Source organism: Schistocerca serialis, chromosome 4 (assembly GCF_023864345.2).
Source record: "Schistocerca serialis cubense isolate TAMUIC-IGC-003099 chromosome 4, iqSchSeri2.2, whole genome shotgun sequence".
Taxonomy (NCBI): Eukaryota; Metazoa; Arthropoda; class Insecta; order Orthoptera; family Acrididae; genus Schistocerca; species Schistocerca serialis.
In genome coordinates, this window is record NC_064641.1 from 68,517,409 (window position 1) to 68,533,223 (window position 15,815).

At 37.8% G+C, this 15,815-nt stretch overlaps 1 protein-coding gene across 2 annotated transcripts in view; it reads right to left on the reverse strand.

The window, feature by feature from the left end:
• The window catches only part of LOC126474127 (F-box/LRR-repeat protein 4), a 168,033-nt gene that overhangs the window by 53,809 nt on the left and 98,409 nt on the right, over positions 1 to 15,815 (reverse strand). For both annotated transcript variants that reach the window (XM_050101562.1, XM_050101563.1), the window contains exons 7-11: positions 14,475 to 14,599; positions 14,034 to 14,143; positions 13,634 to 13,795; positions 3,618 to 3,783; positions 158 to 349 (exon numbers count right to left, since the gene is read on the reverse strand). In XM_050101562.1, coding sequence (XP_049957519.1) covers positions 158 to 349; positions 3,618 to 3,783; positions 13,634 to 13,795; positions 14,034 to 14,143; positions 14,475 to 14,599 — 755 coding nt within the window. The remainder of the gene's footprint in view (positions 1 to 157; positions 350 to 3,617; positions 3,784 to 13,633; positions 13,796 to 14,033; positions 14,144 to 14,474; positions 14,600 to 15,815) is intronic.

Sequence of the window (15,815 nt, forward strand, 5' to 3'; positions counted from 1 at the left end):
TGATGAGCACAATGTCCAAAACTAGTTCAGCAAAAAACAATTACTTTCTGCAACATTTGTCACTAACAATGTCACAAAGAATTGCCTCTGCCTTGAAGTGTATTTTGTGGCAGTTAGAATAACATACAAAAAATTACAAGCGAGACAAAATACTCACTTAAGACATATTTCTCTGGAAATACATCTGACTCCCATGAGATCAACTTGTTCCATCTTAGGGCAGTTTTCAATGAAAAGATCCAGGTCCCGGTCACTCACACCTCTCAGAGCAGCAAGGAACAGTTTTTTGAGACGGGGGCAGCCTTTAGCCAACGCATGCAAGCTGTCGCCTGGTGTTCCAAAACCAAGACTGCAAAAGTAAAATGAGCAATTCTTCAACTCAAAACTTGAACTCACATCTCTATAAATAGCAGCACTCTCTGTCCAGCTCAGTTCTGTTCTGGCCATTTGTTGGAGTTCATAGTAAACATGCTTCTAGTGTTAAGTATTGTACTTCACTGATGATCCTACTTTCAGATTTGGACTCTTTTTCTGGTTACAATGTGACAATATAGTTCTTTGCTCTTTTGCTCATAATCACAACACTTAATAATTAGTGATCCTCTCTAAGTATCATGATGAGTTTGCTTAATAAGAAAGACTAAAATCTATTGATACGAGATGAAATTCATTATTTTCTTTCGTAAAGAATCCTTTAAAGATTAGGTTAAAAATATCACATTACAATTAGTTGATAATTAATAATTTTTAATCATCTCCTGAATCATATTAAACAAATAGCACTATTTCTCGAGATCACAAGTGTTAAAATGCATTTGATGTTGTATAGGGACAACTGAAGATTTTCTCACTTGTTGTGGCCTTCAGTCTGAAGACTGGTTTGATGTGGCTCTCCAAGCTACTGTATCCTGTGCAAGCCTCTTCATCTCCGAATAACTACTGCAACTTACATCCTTCTGAATCTGCTTAGTGTATTCATTTATTGCTCTCCCTTAACAATTTTTACCCCTCACACTTTTCTCCAGAACTGAAGTGGTGATCCTTTGATGTCTCAGAATGTGTCCTATCAACCAATCTCTTCTTCTAGTCGGTTGTGTCACAATCTCCCCAATTCGATTCAGTACTTCCTCGTTAATTAAGTGATCCACCCCGCTAATCTTCACCATTCTGTAGCACCATATTTCAAAAGCTTATATTCTCTTCTTGTCTATACTGTTTATCAACCATGTTTCACTTCCACACATGGCTACACTCCAAACACTTTCAGAAAAGGCTTTCTAATACATTTATATTTGATGTTAACAAATTTCTCTTCCTCAGAAATTTTTTTCTTGCCACTGTCAGTCTACATTTTATATCCTCTCTACTTCAGATATCATGTTATTTTACTACACCAAATAGCAAAACTCATCTACTACTTTGAGTGTCTTGTTTCCTAATCTAATTCCCTCAGCATCACCTGACTTAATTTGACTAAATTCCATTACCCTTTCTGGCTATTCCATTATCCTTTCTGGCTATTGTTGATGTTCATCAAATACCCTCCTCTCAAGACACTGCCCATTCCATTCAACTGCTCTTCTCAGTCCTTTGCTGTCTCCAACAGAATTACAACGTCATCGGCAAACTCAAAGTTTTTATTTCTTCTCCCTAAACTTTAATTCCTTCTCTAAATATTTCTTTGGTTTCCTTTACTGCTTGCTCAATGTTGAGACTGGATAACATAGGGGATAGGCAACAACTCTGTCTCACTCCCTTCTCAACCACTGCTTCCTTTTCATGCCCTTCGACTCTTGTACCTGCTGTCTGGTTTCTGTACAAGTTGTAAATAGCCTTTCACTCCCTGTATTTTACTCCTGCTATCTTCAAAATTTGAAAGAGAGTATTCCAGTCAAAACTGTCAAAAGCTTTCTCAAAGTCTACAAATGCTATAAACATAGGTTTGCCTTTCCTTAACTTATCTTGTAAGATAAGTCATAGGGTCGGTATTGCCTCGTATGTGCCCACATTTCTCCAGAATCCAAAATGATTTTCCCCGAGGTCTGCTTCTACCAGTTCTTCCATTCTTCTGTAAAGAATTTGGGTTTGTATTGTGCAACCACGACTTATTACTCTTACAGTTTGACAATATTCACACAGTTGGCATCTGCTCTCTTTGGAATTGGAATTATTATATACGTCTTGAAGTCTGCGGGTATTTCGCCTGTCTCATACATCTTGCTCACCACATGGAATAGTTTTGTCATGGCTGGCTCTCCCAAGGCTATAAGTAGAACAGACAGAATGTGGCCTACTTCTGGGGCCTTGTTTTGACTAAGGTGTTACAGTGGTTTGTCAAATTTTTCTCTCAGTATCATGTCTGCAATCTCATCTTTATCCATGTCCTCTTTCATTTCTGTAATAGTGTCTCCAAGTTCTTCTTCCTTGTACAGACCCTCAATACACTCCTACCAGCTTTCAGATTTCCCTTCTTTGCTTAGGGCTGGTTTTCCATCTGAGCTCTTGATATTCATACAGTTGCTTCTCTTTTCTCCAAAGGCCTGTTTAATTTTCATGTAGGCAGTATCTACCTTTCCCCTAGTGATAACTGCTTCTAACCCATTACATCTGCCCTCTAGCCATTCCTGCTTAGCCATCTTGCACTGCCTGTCAATCCCATTTTTTAGATGTTTGTATTATCTTTCACCTGTCCCATTTACAGCATTTTCATCCTCTGTTGCCTTCACTACTTCATCTCTCAAAGCTACCCATTTATCTTCTACTGTGTTCCTTTCCCCTGTTCCAGTCAATCGTTGCCCAATACTCTCTCTGAAACTTTCAACAACCTCTCATTCTTTCAACTTATCCAGGTCCCATCACCTTAATTTCCAGTCCCCCTTAACAATTAAATTTTCGTATCCATTACCTAACTGAATTATTTATTTTATCTCATCATAAATTTCTTCAATCTCAATCCGTAACAATTTACCAAATGAGGCGACACAATATAAGACATTGGAATTGCACTCAGGACCATCATGATTTCAATTCCTATCCAGATTTAGGTTCTCCATGGTTTCTTTGGAAAGGACATGAAGAATTTCTGTCCCTAGTCCACACCTGTCCCCTGTCTCTAATGACTTTGTTAATGATGACACGTTGAACTGTAAATCTCTCTTCTTTCATAAAATCTTTACAATACTGGGGTCATTATAGATGAACCACTATCTTAACTGAATATGGACTGGGCAAGGAAAAGGTCTAGCTTTCATTCTCACATTAACTGCAATGTTGAATATTGTGAACAACATTTTACTGTTAACTTCTTAAGAACTCAGCAACAGGTCTTACTGACTGCTTGTTGATAGCAGTGACAGGATTGTGAAAGCACCTCTGAACAACAGTTTGTAACTGGATGTCACAAAGTGTTATGTATCTATAATGGTAATGAAGAAAAGTGTAGTTTCACTACAGCGAGGATGAGTCCCATTTTCGCTAAACAAATATGGAAAACTACCCAAAAACCATACTCATGCTGGCCAGTGTATGAGAACAACAGTCATTAATCTGCACACAAATTCAAATTTCAATAAAAATTACACGTAAGGATATTACCAAGTAAAACATTATTGACTTACCACCAACCAAAATCTACTTCTTCTAATTTGTGGCATTGGCTCAGTGCCTTCATTCCAACTGATGTCAATGAAGTTGCTTTCCAAAAGTCAACAGATATTAAATCCTTGTTGTATTCACCCAAAATTGCTGCTATTTTATCCATGTCTTCCACATGCACACAAGAACCTGCAAGAATTTTACTTGTTGTATCACCAAATAACAAATGCCTTGACAGTTTTCTACAAAACAACAGTGAACAAACTAATGAAGCAAGGAAAAGTAACAATTATTAACACTTATAAGATGAACTGTCACAAAAGTAAAATAAGGGTAATGGAATGTAGACTAAGACAGGTGGTGCAAAGGGAATTAGATTAGGGAATGGGGCACTGAAAGTAGTATAAGAGTTTTCTTAATTCCAGGCCAGAATAGCTGACAAAGGTAGAAGTAATGCAAACGTAAGCTGTAGACTTCCAAGAATAGGATCCCAGGGATCCTGTGCTCGAGATTGTCCTTAACAGGGTGTAGCATCTCCTTTATCATCTTAGAAGGTTGAAGAACAAATCTTACGCCTCGTATTTCCAGAGCTCAACCTATTTTGCCGGATGTAGTGCTGCAGAAAGGAATGAATGCAATTGATGGCTCATCATATCTATGTTCAACATTTTCACATTCCCTTTTCTTAAAGAACACTGAACATCGCGTGATCCATAGCTGTTTTTATATAACATGTGCTTAAGGTGATAAATTTCAGAATTCAAGTGGTCTTTGTCAGAAACAGTTACTGCTCTGTGTATTAGTGTACTTAAAACTGCTCTCTTCTGAAATGAATAGTGAGAACTCTAGGCACTAAGACGTAAATCAGTGTGTATTGGCTTGTGGTATACTGAGTTGCCAAGGTATATGTCTGACTTTCATTGTACAAAATCTCAGCAGTGTAGGGAAACAAGCTCTCGATGCACAGAAGAACCAGAGGTATTCACTACACTGGTTATGTTACGACAGAAATGGTGGCCCCACCAGCACATGTTGACACCATCTGCGACAGCACTGCATAATTACCAAACAATCAGAAGCCATCTAGGGCTGTGTAAGGCCATCACAGTAGCAGATTTGAAAGTCAGTTGCCCCTGATGATGATGATGGGAGTAATTATCGAAAGCTTGAGGTTTTACCGTCAACTGATGTGGCAAGAAGTCCAAGAATATTTTTGAATGGTCCAAAATGTGCTGGGACTTTCAAAACTGAGTTAATTAATTCAGCAATAAGCAAATCTTTAGAGCCACAGAATAACGAATTACTCCATGTCATTCTTACTGTTTTAGAAACATGGCATTTTCTCTACGCGGGAGAATAACAACGCCCTGCCATTACAATTGCCTTTAGTACTCTAGGTCTTCAAATTCAACTTTGAACTCAAGTTAGAATCTTCATATTGGTCTGATGCTTCTGACAAATTATCATGCTCCTGTGCATGGTGATACCTCTGAGTTCATCACAATACTACTTTTCTCAACACTCCATCACTTGAAGCAATAGTCAACTCATGTATAATAAGCTCACCAGACAAAATATTAGTCACTCTCTTCAAACAGCACTCTGGTCACTTTCACTGACTAGTTTAGAGCACTGTAGGTAGTGTAGAACGCACATTATCACTAACAATTACATTTTAATAACTGTTGCAGATATGGTTCGTGTATCTATCACAGTAATTTCTGTGTGGCTGTAATGACAGAACAAGTTCTTTCCAATGAGCAGTTGGAAGCATTAGTAAATGCATCTGACAGCGAGGAGAATATTTCTGAAGAAGAAAATCAAATCAATGATGACAACACTGATCCTTCATCTTATTAAAAAGACATGGCAGATGCTGATGCCTCTAATAACAATTTGCAAGCTGTTCAACTGACTCACACTAAAAACAAAATCACATGGAGCTTAGAACCTTTTCCGTGAACTGGAACAGCATCTAATGCAAACATTATTGAACTGACTCCCAGTGCAACAGAATACACTATCGCCAAGGTAAGACATGTAAAATCATCTTTTCAAATTATGTCAAACAATAAAGTTCAGAGCATTATGGTGGAGATTAATAATATTGAGAGTCAAAGAGTTTATGGAGATGGTTATTACTGGCTGGAGTGAATAAATCATATGGTGAATCAACAAAGAATCTCTGGTATCCAGAAACACATAGAGCCATCTTTCCTGCTGTAATGTCACTAAAATGGTACTGTTGCATCTCACGTATTACATTTCGATGACAAGTCTGATTGAAGAGCATGAAGAGTAAATGACAAGTTGGTATCTATAAGAGTGAAAATACTTTCAAAATTATATAATCCTAGCACATATGTAACCGTGGATGAATAATTGGTAGCTTTCCGAGAATGCTGTCCATCCAAACAATACGTACTGAGCAAAGCCTCGGAATATGCGGTAAAAATATGGACACTGTGTGATAGTACTACTTCTTATGTTTTAAAGATACAAATCTCTACAGGAAAATTACTTGGACAAGCACATGAGAAAAATCAAGGTATGAGGGTTCAATGGATCTGATGTATAAGGTAAAAGGACAAAACATCACCTGACAATTTCTTCACATCATATGCATTACGCTAAGGACTTCTCAAAAGACATCTTGCAATTCTGGGGACTGTCAGAAAAGATTAGCCTAAAATTCCTAATAATATATCAAGTAAAGATAATGTTCATAGTTCAAAGATCCTTTTTACTAAGGATACCACCACTGTATCTTATGTTCCAAGGAAGAACAACCAGGTTGTACTAATGAGCACAATGCACAACAGTGAGGAAATAAGCAACAGAGAAGACAAGAAGACGGAAATGTTATTGGATTCCATTCCAAGTAAGGTAGCAACTGACCTATTGTATGCACTTATTGGCACCTACACATGCAAGAGAAAAAACCTACCGCTGGCCAATGATCATCTTCTACAATATTACTGACACTTCTGCCTACAATGCTTTTGTGGGGTGGAGAGAAATAAATCAAGGGTTGAAAAAAAATGTTCTTTGGAAAAGAAGATTTCTCAATGAATTGGGAAAGCTCCCAGTTACTCCTTGTGCTGAAGCCAGAAAAATTTTGTCACGAAATGAACAGTCAGCAGCCACTGTTAGAAGAATACAAACAGGAAGTCCATCAACACCAAGTTCCAGAGGTGGCAACCAAAACTGCAAACATGCCAGATGCAAATTCTGTCCATAAAGTTGTGACAACAAGATACCAATGAAATGCTCAAATTGTAACACACATTTGTAAAGCTCACGTTAGATACCAATGCACAAATTGTGGAATTAAGTAATACTCTCAAATATTCCTGTGGTGGACGGTTTATATGCTAAGTAAAACTCTATTGCGCAACAGCTCATTGAGGACCAGATCTTACATCACTGCTGAGATTGCAGGCATATAATACTGTAAAATTTGTTTACACTGTAACGAATAAACCTACTTTTAAAATTGTAACACTTTCTAAGAACTTATAAATGCCCTTTAAATACCATACCGGATCATCATGATCTGAGAGAGCACGAGTGTACAGCTTTCTTAAGGAAAGTGGCAGAGTTAAGTGGGTCAATGCGTGGACACAGAATTGCAGAAAGAAGCTACTGTGTTTGGACTTGCCTGTGATTATAAAGTGAATGCAGTTGGCTGATTTGTTGAAGTATCAGACTGTCCAATATGTCTACAACTAATGGGACCAGCGATGAGTGTCCCTCCTTGACAGCAACAATCAGTTTCAAGCCAACACACACTACTGCTGTTAGTGAATTCAGGTCCATCCCAACTAGCTTCCGAGCAAGCAATGTGAAAGGAACTGCGTGCAAGGGACATTTGGAGTTGGGCACCTCAGAAAAGGCTGCAGTTCACAGCAGCATATAAAAGTGCAAGAATTCAATGGGCCATACAACACAGAAATGGGAGGCATGTAGTGTGGTACAAAAGTTTTGACCAGTTCAGGTAACATGTCCACATATAAGCACATGGCAGCTATTTTAAACTTAGCAGCACTATTGAATTTTAAAAGTATTCAAACTTTCCTAGGCAAAATAAACTACTATGCAAGGTTTATCTCTCAGGCTGCCAGTATAATATATCTGCTTAACCAATTACACCCAAATGGGCCACAGTCTATATGAATGCCTGCCAACACAGTCATGCAATTGTAGCTTCAGGCAGCACACCTCTACTCCCAAAATTCAGGCTCAACCCACCCTTTCCTGTCATTATAGCAATGGATGCCTCATCATATGGCATGGGGATGGTGCTCTTCTAGAATGACAAATCAGGTAAAGAGACACTTAGCGTATTTACTCGAATCTAAGCCGCACCTGAAAAATGAGACTCAAAATAAAGGAAAAAAAAAAAATTCCCGAATCTAAGCCGCACCTGAGATTTGAGTCTCGAAATTCAAGGGGAGAGAAAAGTTTTAGGCTGCACCTCCAAATCGAAACAAAGTTGGTCCATTGTAGTATGAGACACAATTTAGGTCGAATGAATGACGATATAGCTACAGTAGTTTGGTTCGAGTCGTGAGCTAAGTAGGTAAGCTTTACCACGTAGCCATTGCTATGCGTCAGGCGCTCCGTCCGTATTTATACGGGTACCCTTCCTTTTTCACGTGCTTCGTCTGGTTTGAATCGATTGCTTATTTTGCTTTGATCTGATAAGTGCCGTTTTCTTTGTTATAAGTGTTTACGTCACTCTAAGCTGAAAATGCATTACTGTACTGTATCATGCATTGTTTGTCGCATTCTGATAGTGCATGTTTACGGCCTGTCGCCGCTCGCGGCATGGCTTGCTTTTGTGCACGCTACCGCCGCGTACAATTAAAAAAAAAAAAAAAAAAAGAGAGAGGAATCGTCTCATTAGCGAAACAATGGCAAGAGACTGCTATTTTTTGTTACTTACACTGTTGCTTTCTTTGATAATGATAAACAAGAACCAAATAATAAACTGCGTATGATACAACATGTTCTGAACGAGAGTTAGGCAAAATTTTTCTCCGTTTGAAAATCTTTGCGGCCGCTTCTTTAGTACATCAAATTCTGCACAGAAATTAGAGTCATCTTAGATTTTAAAATCTAGTCAGTTGCCGTGCTTCATTTCTGACTGTATCACTATTAGGCATAAGAATAATTTCTATATCCTCAAAATTGGCAATTATCCTGATTGAAAAAGTTGCTGAACCTAGTTGCTTTAGAAGACCCAAAATATGAATTTTCCAATTAAGATTCTCATCGATATGTACACCCAAAAACTTAGTATGCTCTACCCTGTCTACTGACTTCTGTTGATGTGTTATATTTATTAAAGGATCTGTACTTTTTGCAGCAAAAAATTGGATTTACTGTGTTTTTTCAAAGTTTAAAGCAAGCCTATTTGCTGAAAACCAATTAATGACTTTTCCAAAGACCTTATTTGCATAATTTTCAATTGGAGTTTCTTTTACTGGATTAATAATGATGCTTGTATCATCAGCAAACAGTGTCAGTTCAGCTTCTTGTTTCAAATAAGAAGGGAGGTCATTCACATATATCAAAAACAGACGAGGACCCCTGACTGAACCCTGTGGAACACCTAATGTAATTTCACCCCAGTTAGGTGAAGTGGCAAACTTATTTAAATCACTTGACCCATATAAAGAAACTTTTTGTTGTTGTTGGTTGGTTGTTTTTGGGGAAGGAGACCAGACAGCGTGGTCATCGGTCTCATCGAATTAGGGAAGGATGGGGAAGGAAGTCGGCCGTGCCCTTTCAGAGGAACCATCCCGGCATTTGCCTGGACTGATTTAGGGAAATCACGGAAAACCTAAATCAGGATGGCCGGACACGGGATTGAACCGTCGTCCTCCCGAATGCGGAAACTTTTTGTTTCCTGTTCTGTAGGTATGACTTAAACCACTCATATGCTATTCGATTTATACCGTCGAATTGTAATTTCTGTAACATAATGTCATGGTTCACACAATCAAATGCTTTTGACAAGTCACAGAAAATGTCTATTGGTGACATTTTACTATTTAAAAACTCTATTATGTGGACAGTGACATTGTATATTGCTGTCTCTGTGGAACAGCATTTTTGAAATTGGAACTGTGATTTACTAAGTATCCCATTACTGTTGAGATGGCTAACCACTCTCGAAGATTTTTGGAAATGCTGTAAGCAAGGATAATGGCCATGGCTGAATCAAATGAGTTGCGAATGTTATTAAATGTGAGAATCGTGAAGTGTTTGAAATACTAGTTCAATGAAATTGAATGGTTAGCTCACACTTCATACAAGTGAAGCATTCACTTTTAATGACTCAGTCCCAAGCTATCCATCAATCTTGCTGGTGGTGGTGACGAGTGCCGTGTCAATGTTCTCTCAATGAATATGTCCCGTGTTTGCTTCACCACGAACACTGGGACGTGTGCTGGATGAAGAACCTGAGCCTTTGACACGTCAACTGGTCAGCCATTGGCACTGATATTGAAGTCATAGTTCGCAAATGTGCCGTCTGCATTTATCAGCAATTTGCACCATCATGTGTGCCATCTGTACTTATCAGCAATTTCCACTACCATGGAAGTTTGCTCCCTCAGCCTGCATCCACCCAATAGTGGGATCGAATCCGTGCTCACACAATGGGAACATTTCATGACACTATATGGTTAACTATGGACACAATTTCCAGTCACATTCTCATTAACCTCCAGTCAGCCACCACAGACGACATCATCTGGACACTAAGAAAATGTTTTGCATTAGAAAACCGGCCATTCACACTGATGTCATGTGATGACCTTCAGTTCACTTCTCAGTTGTTTCAGGTATATGCCAGTGGAATTGGTTTGAGCATCTAACGTCAGCACCATTCCACTTGGCATCAAATGATGAGGCCGAGAGGATTTTGTGAACTTTCCAGTTACAGATGAACAAAACTGTGGAAGAATCTTCCACAGAAGTCAACCTTACACTTATTTTGAGAACCTGTTCCAGTAGAAAGGTGAAGTTCCACAGACATACTGCCTGACTGCCAACTATGCACCATCCTCCAATTCCTCCATCTGCAGACATGCAGCATCCAGCAAAAAGCCCACCCATCCCATCATCAACACCCCATTTTCAGATGGGAAACCTTGGCTTGCATCAGTCTGAAGTCTGTTGACATGGTCAAGTGCCCACCATTGACCGCACCACGAGCACTATTCATTATTGCTACGGTAGCCAGAGAGGTCACGACACCAGAACCAGTTGTGCTCCACAATCCACAACCATCACAGACCTCTTCACCAACAATAGGGTACACCACAAGAGTGCCACTTACAATTCCGTTCCCATTTCAGCAACTGGCAAAGAACTTGCAGTACCAAGTAAATAGTCATCACAACACCGCTGTCTCCTTGAAGGTCTCTCCCAGCTGGGAAATCACAGACCTTTGTCAGGAGACATTCACCTCCACATACTTGCGGCAGCAGCTCTATGGGATGCAGATTCAACACCAAACCCTGTAATGGATTGGCAGAGTTCACCATCACTACTGACAACCCAGCTGGAGGAGGCACCACAGCAGGCACCTGCAGAGAAGCCATATCCAGTAATAGTCTCTTTTCCCCAAGATGCAGCTGGCATTGGCCTGATTATTTCTTCCAGTATTCACCAGGTTTAGGTGAGAAGACACTGGTTCTTAAGCCAGCCACAGGCATCAATGTGGTCACCACAGCTACCTCATCCTCGCAACCTGCATGATCCATCCAGGCCAACGCACCCTCCAGTCACCTGTTAATGGGGAGACAAATGCTGTGCCCATTGCAATTTTTTTTCTTTTTTCTCTCTCTTTCTTTTTCTCACAGCAAGTGATTTGAGTTATCATCTTTAACATACACAGAGGGCATATGATGAAATCTATAACACTTGAGAAGACTTCAGAAAAATTGCCACTGTAAACTCATTAACAGATAACATTCCAAGCAACAATGGGAAGTGGCAATGTAGCACTCTAGAAAAAAGGAAATTTAATAAAAACAATTTGCAACATTAATATGTAATACAATAATCGTCAGTTTTAAAGTGAGGGGGGCTGTAGAAAAGCACACAGCATAAGGTATGATGCATGAACTAAAGTTTTTGAAATCTATTGGTCACAATCTTTTAAAAGAATTTAGATAAAATTTAGTAGTGACAATCGTGGGACATATGAACAGCTTGCCAGTAATCAAATTCCACAGAAGATAAATAATGGAAAAGTAGTGGTACAAAGAAATCCAGCCAAGCTGCCTGAAGGGTAGTAGTAAATTTTGGGATTTCCAGGCAATATCTACAGAGACTTTTCAAACTTTATGTTCATTTCTATCTGCATAAATTACAGTGTTGTCCACATCATTAATAGACGAAGACAAGCATCATATAACAGCATTTAATGAAGGGCCTGTAAATGAAAAAAAAATGTACAACAATTTGGTTTTTAGATTAGATACGTTTTCAAATGTATGCTATTGTTAATATCCAAAATTAAGTTTTACAGGTCTCTGAGAATACATGTTCACAAAATTTTTAAGAAAATCATTTTCCTCAGCATACCATGTTCAGTGCTGCAACTGTATGTGCTAATCAATGAGGTTCATAACAAGGCATTGAGATTTATGGCAGCAATTTATCAATAAAATTGGTGACCACTAGATGTGATGGTGGTCACATCTTTTATGGGAGTTACACAAAATAAGAACACTTGACAGGCTAACAATTTGTTTTCAGTACTGCATTAAAATAAATTCTTATGAAAAAATGTCAACTGCTTTTTGAGTCACCTATCTATTTTCTTAATTGTTTCACTAAACCACCTCTGTAGGCTAGTAGTTAGGAACACTGGTTATTGATGCATCTCAAGTACCATTCCTTTCATCTCATTTTTCTTTGGTGGAAAGAGCTGGTATAAAATCCACTCTGCCTAGTAAGGCCATGTAAAAAGTGTTCTTGATTAAATAAACATTACAACTGACACTCAAGCCTCCAAAGAAGCATAAAACAGAAAGGCTTACACCATGCTGGAAGCCATACTATATTTATCAAGTATCTCTATGTTCAAGTTTTCAGTATCACTGGTTTTTGTCACATAAGTATCATGCTCATTTTTATGGTAATTGCCTTAGGTTCTTTCGTGGTGAGAAGATTGGCAGGAGTCATTCAGCTTTATGCATTCAAATGACAATATCCTTGAATAAATAAGAAACTACAGCAAGAAGCAACTGCCTGAGGTGGCATCAGAATGAAAAGCTTGCACCTGGCTGGGAACTACATAACATTTTACTAAAGGATTCTGTCATATGAGAATGAAGAGTGCAAGAAAATAAAAACAGCTTTTCAGTGTTCGCGAAGAAGCAACTTTTATATGGAGCTGAGAGAGAGCCTCAGTCTATGAATACTGACACCTTTGTGTACACCGATAAAGTCTGCAAGTTAGGTCGACTTTTGTCACTCTGATACCTTCTGGCAGTGCTATTTGTCTTGGAAATAGCAATCTACTCTTATTAAACAGATTATGTTTTCTCCAATATGAATGCAGTGTATCTACGCTTTATCAGGTAAATGATGTTCCACTAAGGTTCATGACTGAGCACCAGTTTAATTTGGGTCTCTGGAAAGATACAACTGCAATTTCATTTCGTGACTAGGTACTAGATATAATATCAGGCTGACTGGTGATTAGACTCATTTCTATAAACGGTTGCTGTTAAATTTAAACAAAAATAGTGCACTAAATGCAAATATCTTTTACTGGCATTACTAAATAAGGTTCCAAGTGTATAAACCAAATGTCTTTTCTTTTTTTTTTAATTCCTTACTGTTTCCTTGCATTTCTTGCTTATAATTAGTGTACTTCCTAACAGGTGGGAAGTATTGACAATTAAAAACAAAGGCAAAGAAATAAATTTGAATATTCTACATTTTTGAGATTATTCAGCTGGAAACCAAAGTATTTCAACTTTCAAGCAAAATCAATGTCATCATACTTTACCAATGTTCAAGTGCTTCAAGTACTTCAATGCCTTAAGGATATTTTGTAATGGTTCCAGTTCAATTAATGTTCTGTACAGATCCAAGTACTCCAAGTGTTTCAAGTTTGGTACTTTCCTAAACCCTGAATCCAAAACTGAAGTACAATTGCGAAGGCCCAATTCTGTAAAGACAGACAAACAAAATAGCTTAAAAATAACAATAATATATAATTTTATATCTGATATTCATCTTTAATAAAGCTTTGCAGAATTTATCAATGATGTAATGCATCTCAAAAAGTCTTCTAGATGTAGATTTATAGGAAAATAATATTCATTGAATGTTTTACAAATAAACACAGATTAAAACAATACATTCAATGGAGAAAGAATATTATGAATATAACACAGAACACAAACCTTTCAGTCTAGTGCAAGTAAAAGCTATTTTGGAGAGAGCTTCATCATCAATGAATTTACAAGAATGTAAACGTATATGTGTCAGCTGGCTCCCACAATTACTAATAAACCTGAAATAAATAGTAAAAAAAATTATCAAACTTCATCTTTATTATTTTATGTAAGTTATATAAGTACTTCAGGAAGACTCTTTAAGTGAGATTCAGAACACTAAACAATGCAATTCCCAATGAAAGTTGTGAATGACCTTCTTAACACCAGACTGGCATTTACTTCTACGTTGATTACATCCCGGTCCTGCCCAGATTAATCCCTCATAGCACTCATTTTAAAAATATTATATTAAATCACTGTATCTGCAAGGTATGAATTCTAGTAAGAGGTTAGCTTAAATGGTTAAGAAATCAGAAGATTAAAAAACCTAAAAATGTGGTTACTTACTGAACAAAATCTGCTGACTTAATAGTCTTAGTACCTCCACACCATGACAGATCCAGCTTTTGCAAATGCTGGCAACGTAAAGCTAAGTTATTCAATGTTTGTCGTGTGACACAGTACCAGTATTCCTGAAAAACAGAATTCAGGTTACACCATGATCCTATCTTTCTCCAGATATTATGCCTTAGTACCTAATGGTAGCCACTGAAAAACACACATTAGGCGCTGAATAGCCCAAAAGTGCTTGCCATTTAGCACTGTCCAAGAGGTACGTGTGGCTTACCGACGCTTTAGACTTGGTGAACTACAACTCTATCTTAACTGTAATAACTGAGCTCCTTACCCACGTATACAAAATTAAGAGGATCATAAAATACAAATAACTTCTTCGCAGTTATGTTTATAGTTTCACTTAAATGAAATTCACATTATTAGAACATGAATGGATCACAATTTATTATCTCTGTCAAAGATCCATGTACTTCACCATCTTGGTTGCTATTTTACTGTTCCCCATTTTTCTAGCTGTATGTCCTACATTGAAGGCACGTGTGTTCACCAACCTGACATTTCACATGTCTTATTTCACTTTACATACAGAAACAATTTGTAGTGAATTGTATTACTGTTCCCATACAAGCAATCAAGTTACAAACAAAACTTCCTAAATTCTTTCAAGGTTCACAAACATGTATGATATGACTCTCCTCCTTCAATTTACACTGTGATAAAATGGGTAGCTGAATTTAAACAAGACCATGAAAGAGTTTTAAAAGTTCAGTTGCAAAAGAAATGGTTTAAAAATCCCATGATATGATCTTGGTGAATCGGAGTACAATTGTGTGTGAAACTGCTAAAACTGTTGGGATTTCAAAAGAATGCATCCATTACATTTCACACGAAGAATTGCACATAAGAAAGAATTGTGCAAGACTGGAGGCATATCAACACAAGACTATTTCCGAACAATGCTTGGCATATTTTTGTAAAAACAAAAGCGTTTTTCTGCATCAGTATTTGACAATGGATGAACTTGGATTGACCATCAAACACTATAATCAAAACAAGAATGGAAACAAAGGTCAGAGGTAACTTCTTCAGCTCCAAAGAAGATGAGCACAATGTCATCACTGGGAAAAGTCATCACACCAGTGTTTTGGGATGTGAAAGGAAATTATCAATAAACACTTTCAAAAGGGAAAAATAGCTGGGAAACATTATGCTAACCTCCTAACAAATCTGGATGCAAATATTTGAGAAAAAAGTGCTGGTTTGCAGAAGAAAAGAGTCTTCATTAGGACCCAGATTTCCTGTAATATCAAATTAATAATACATGCATAAATA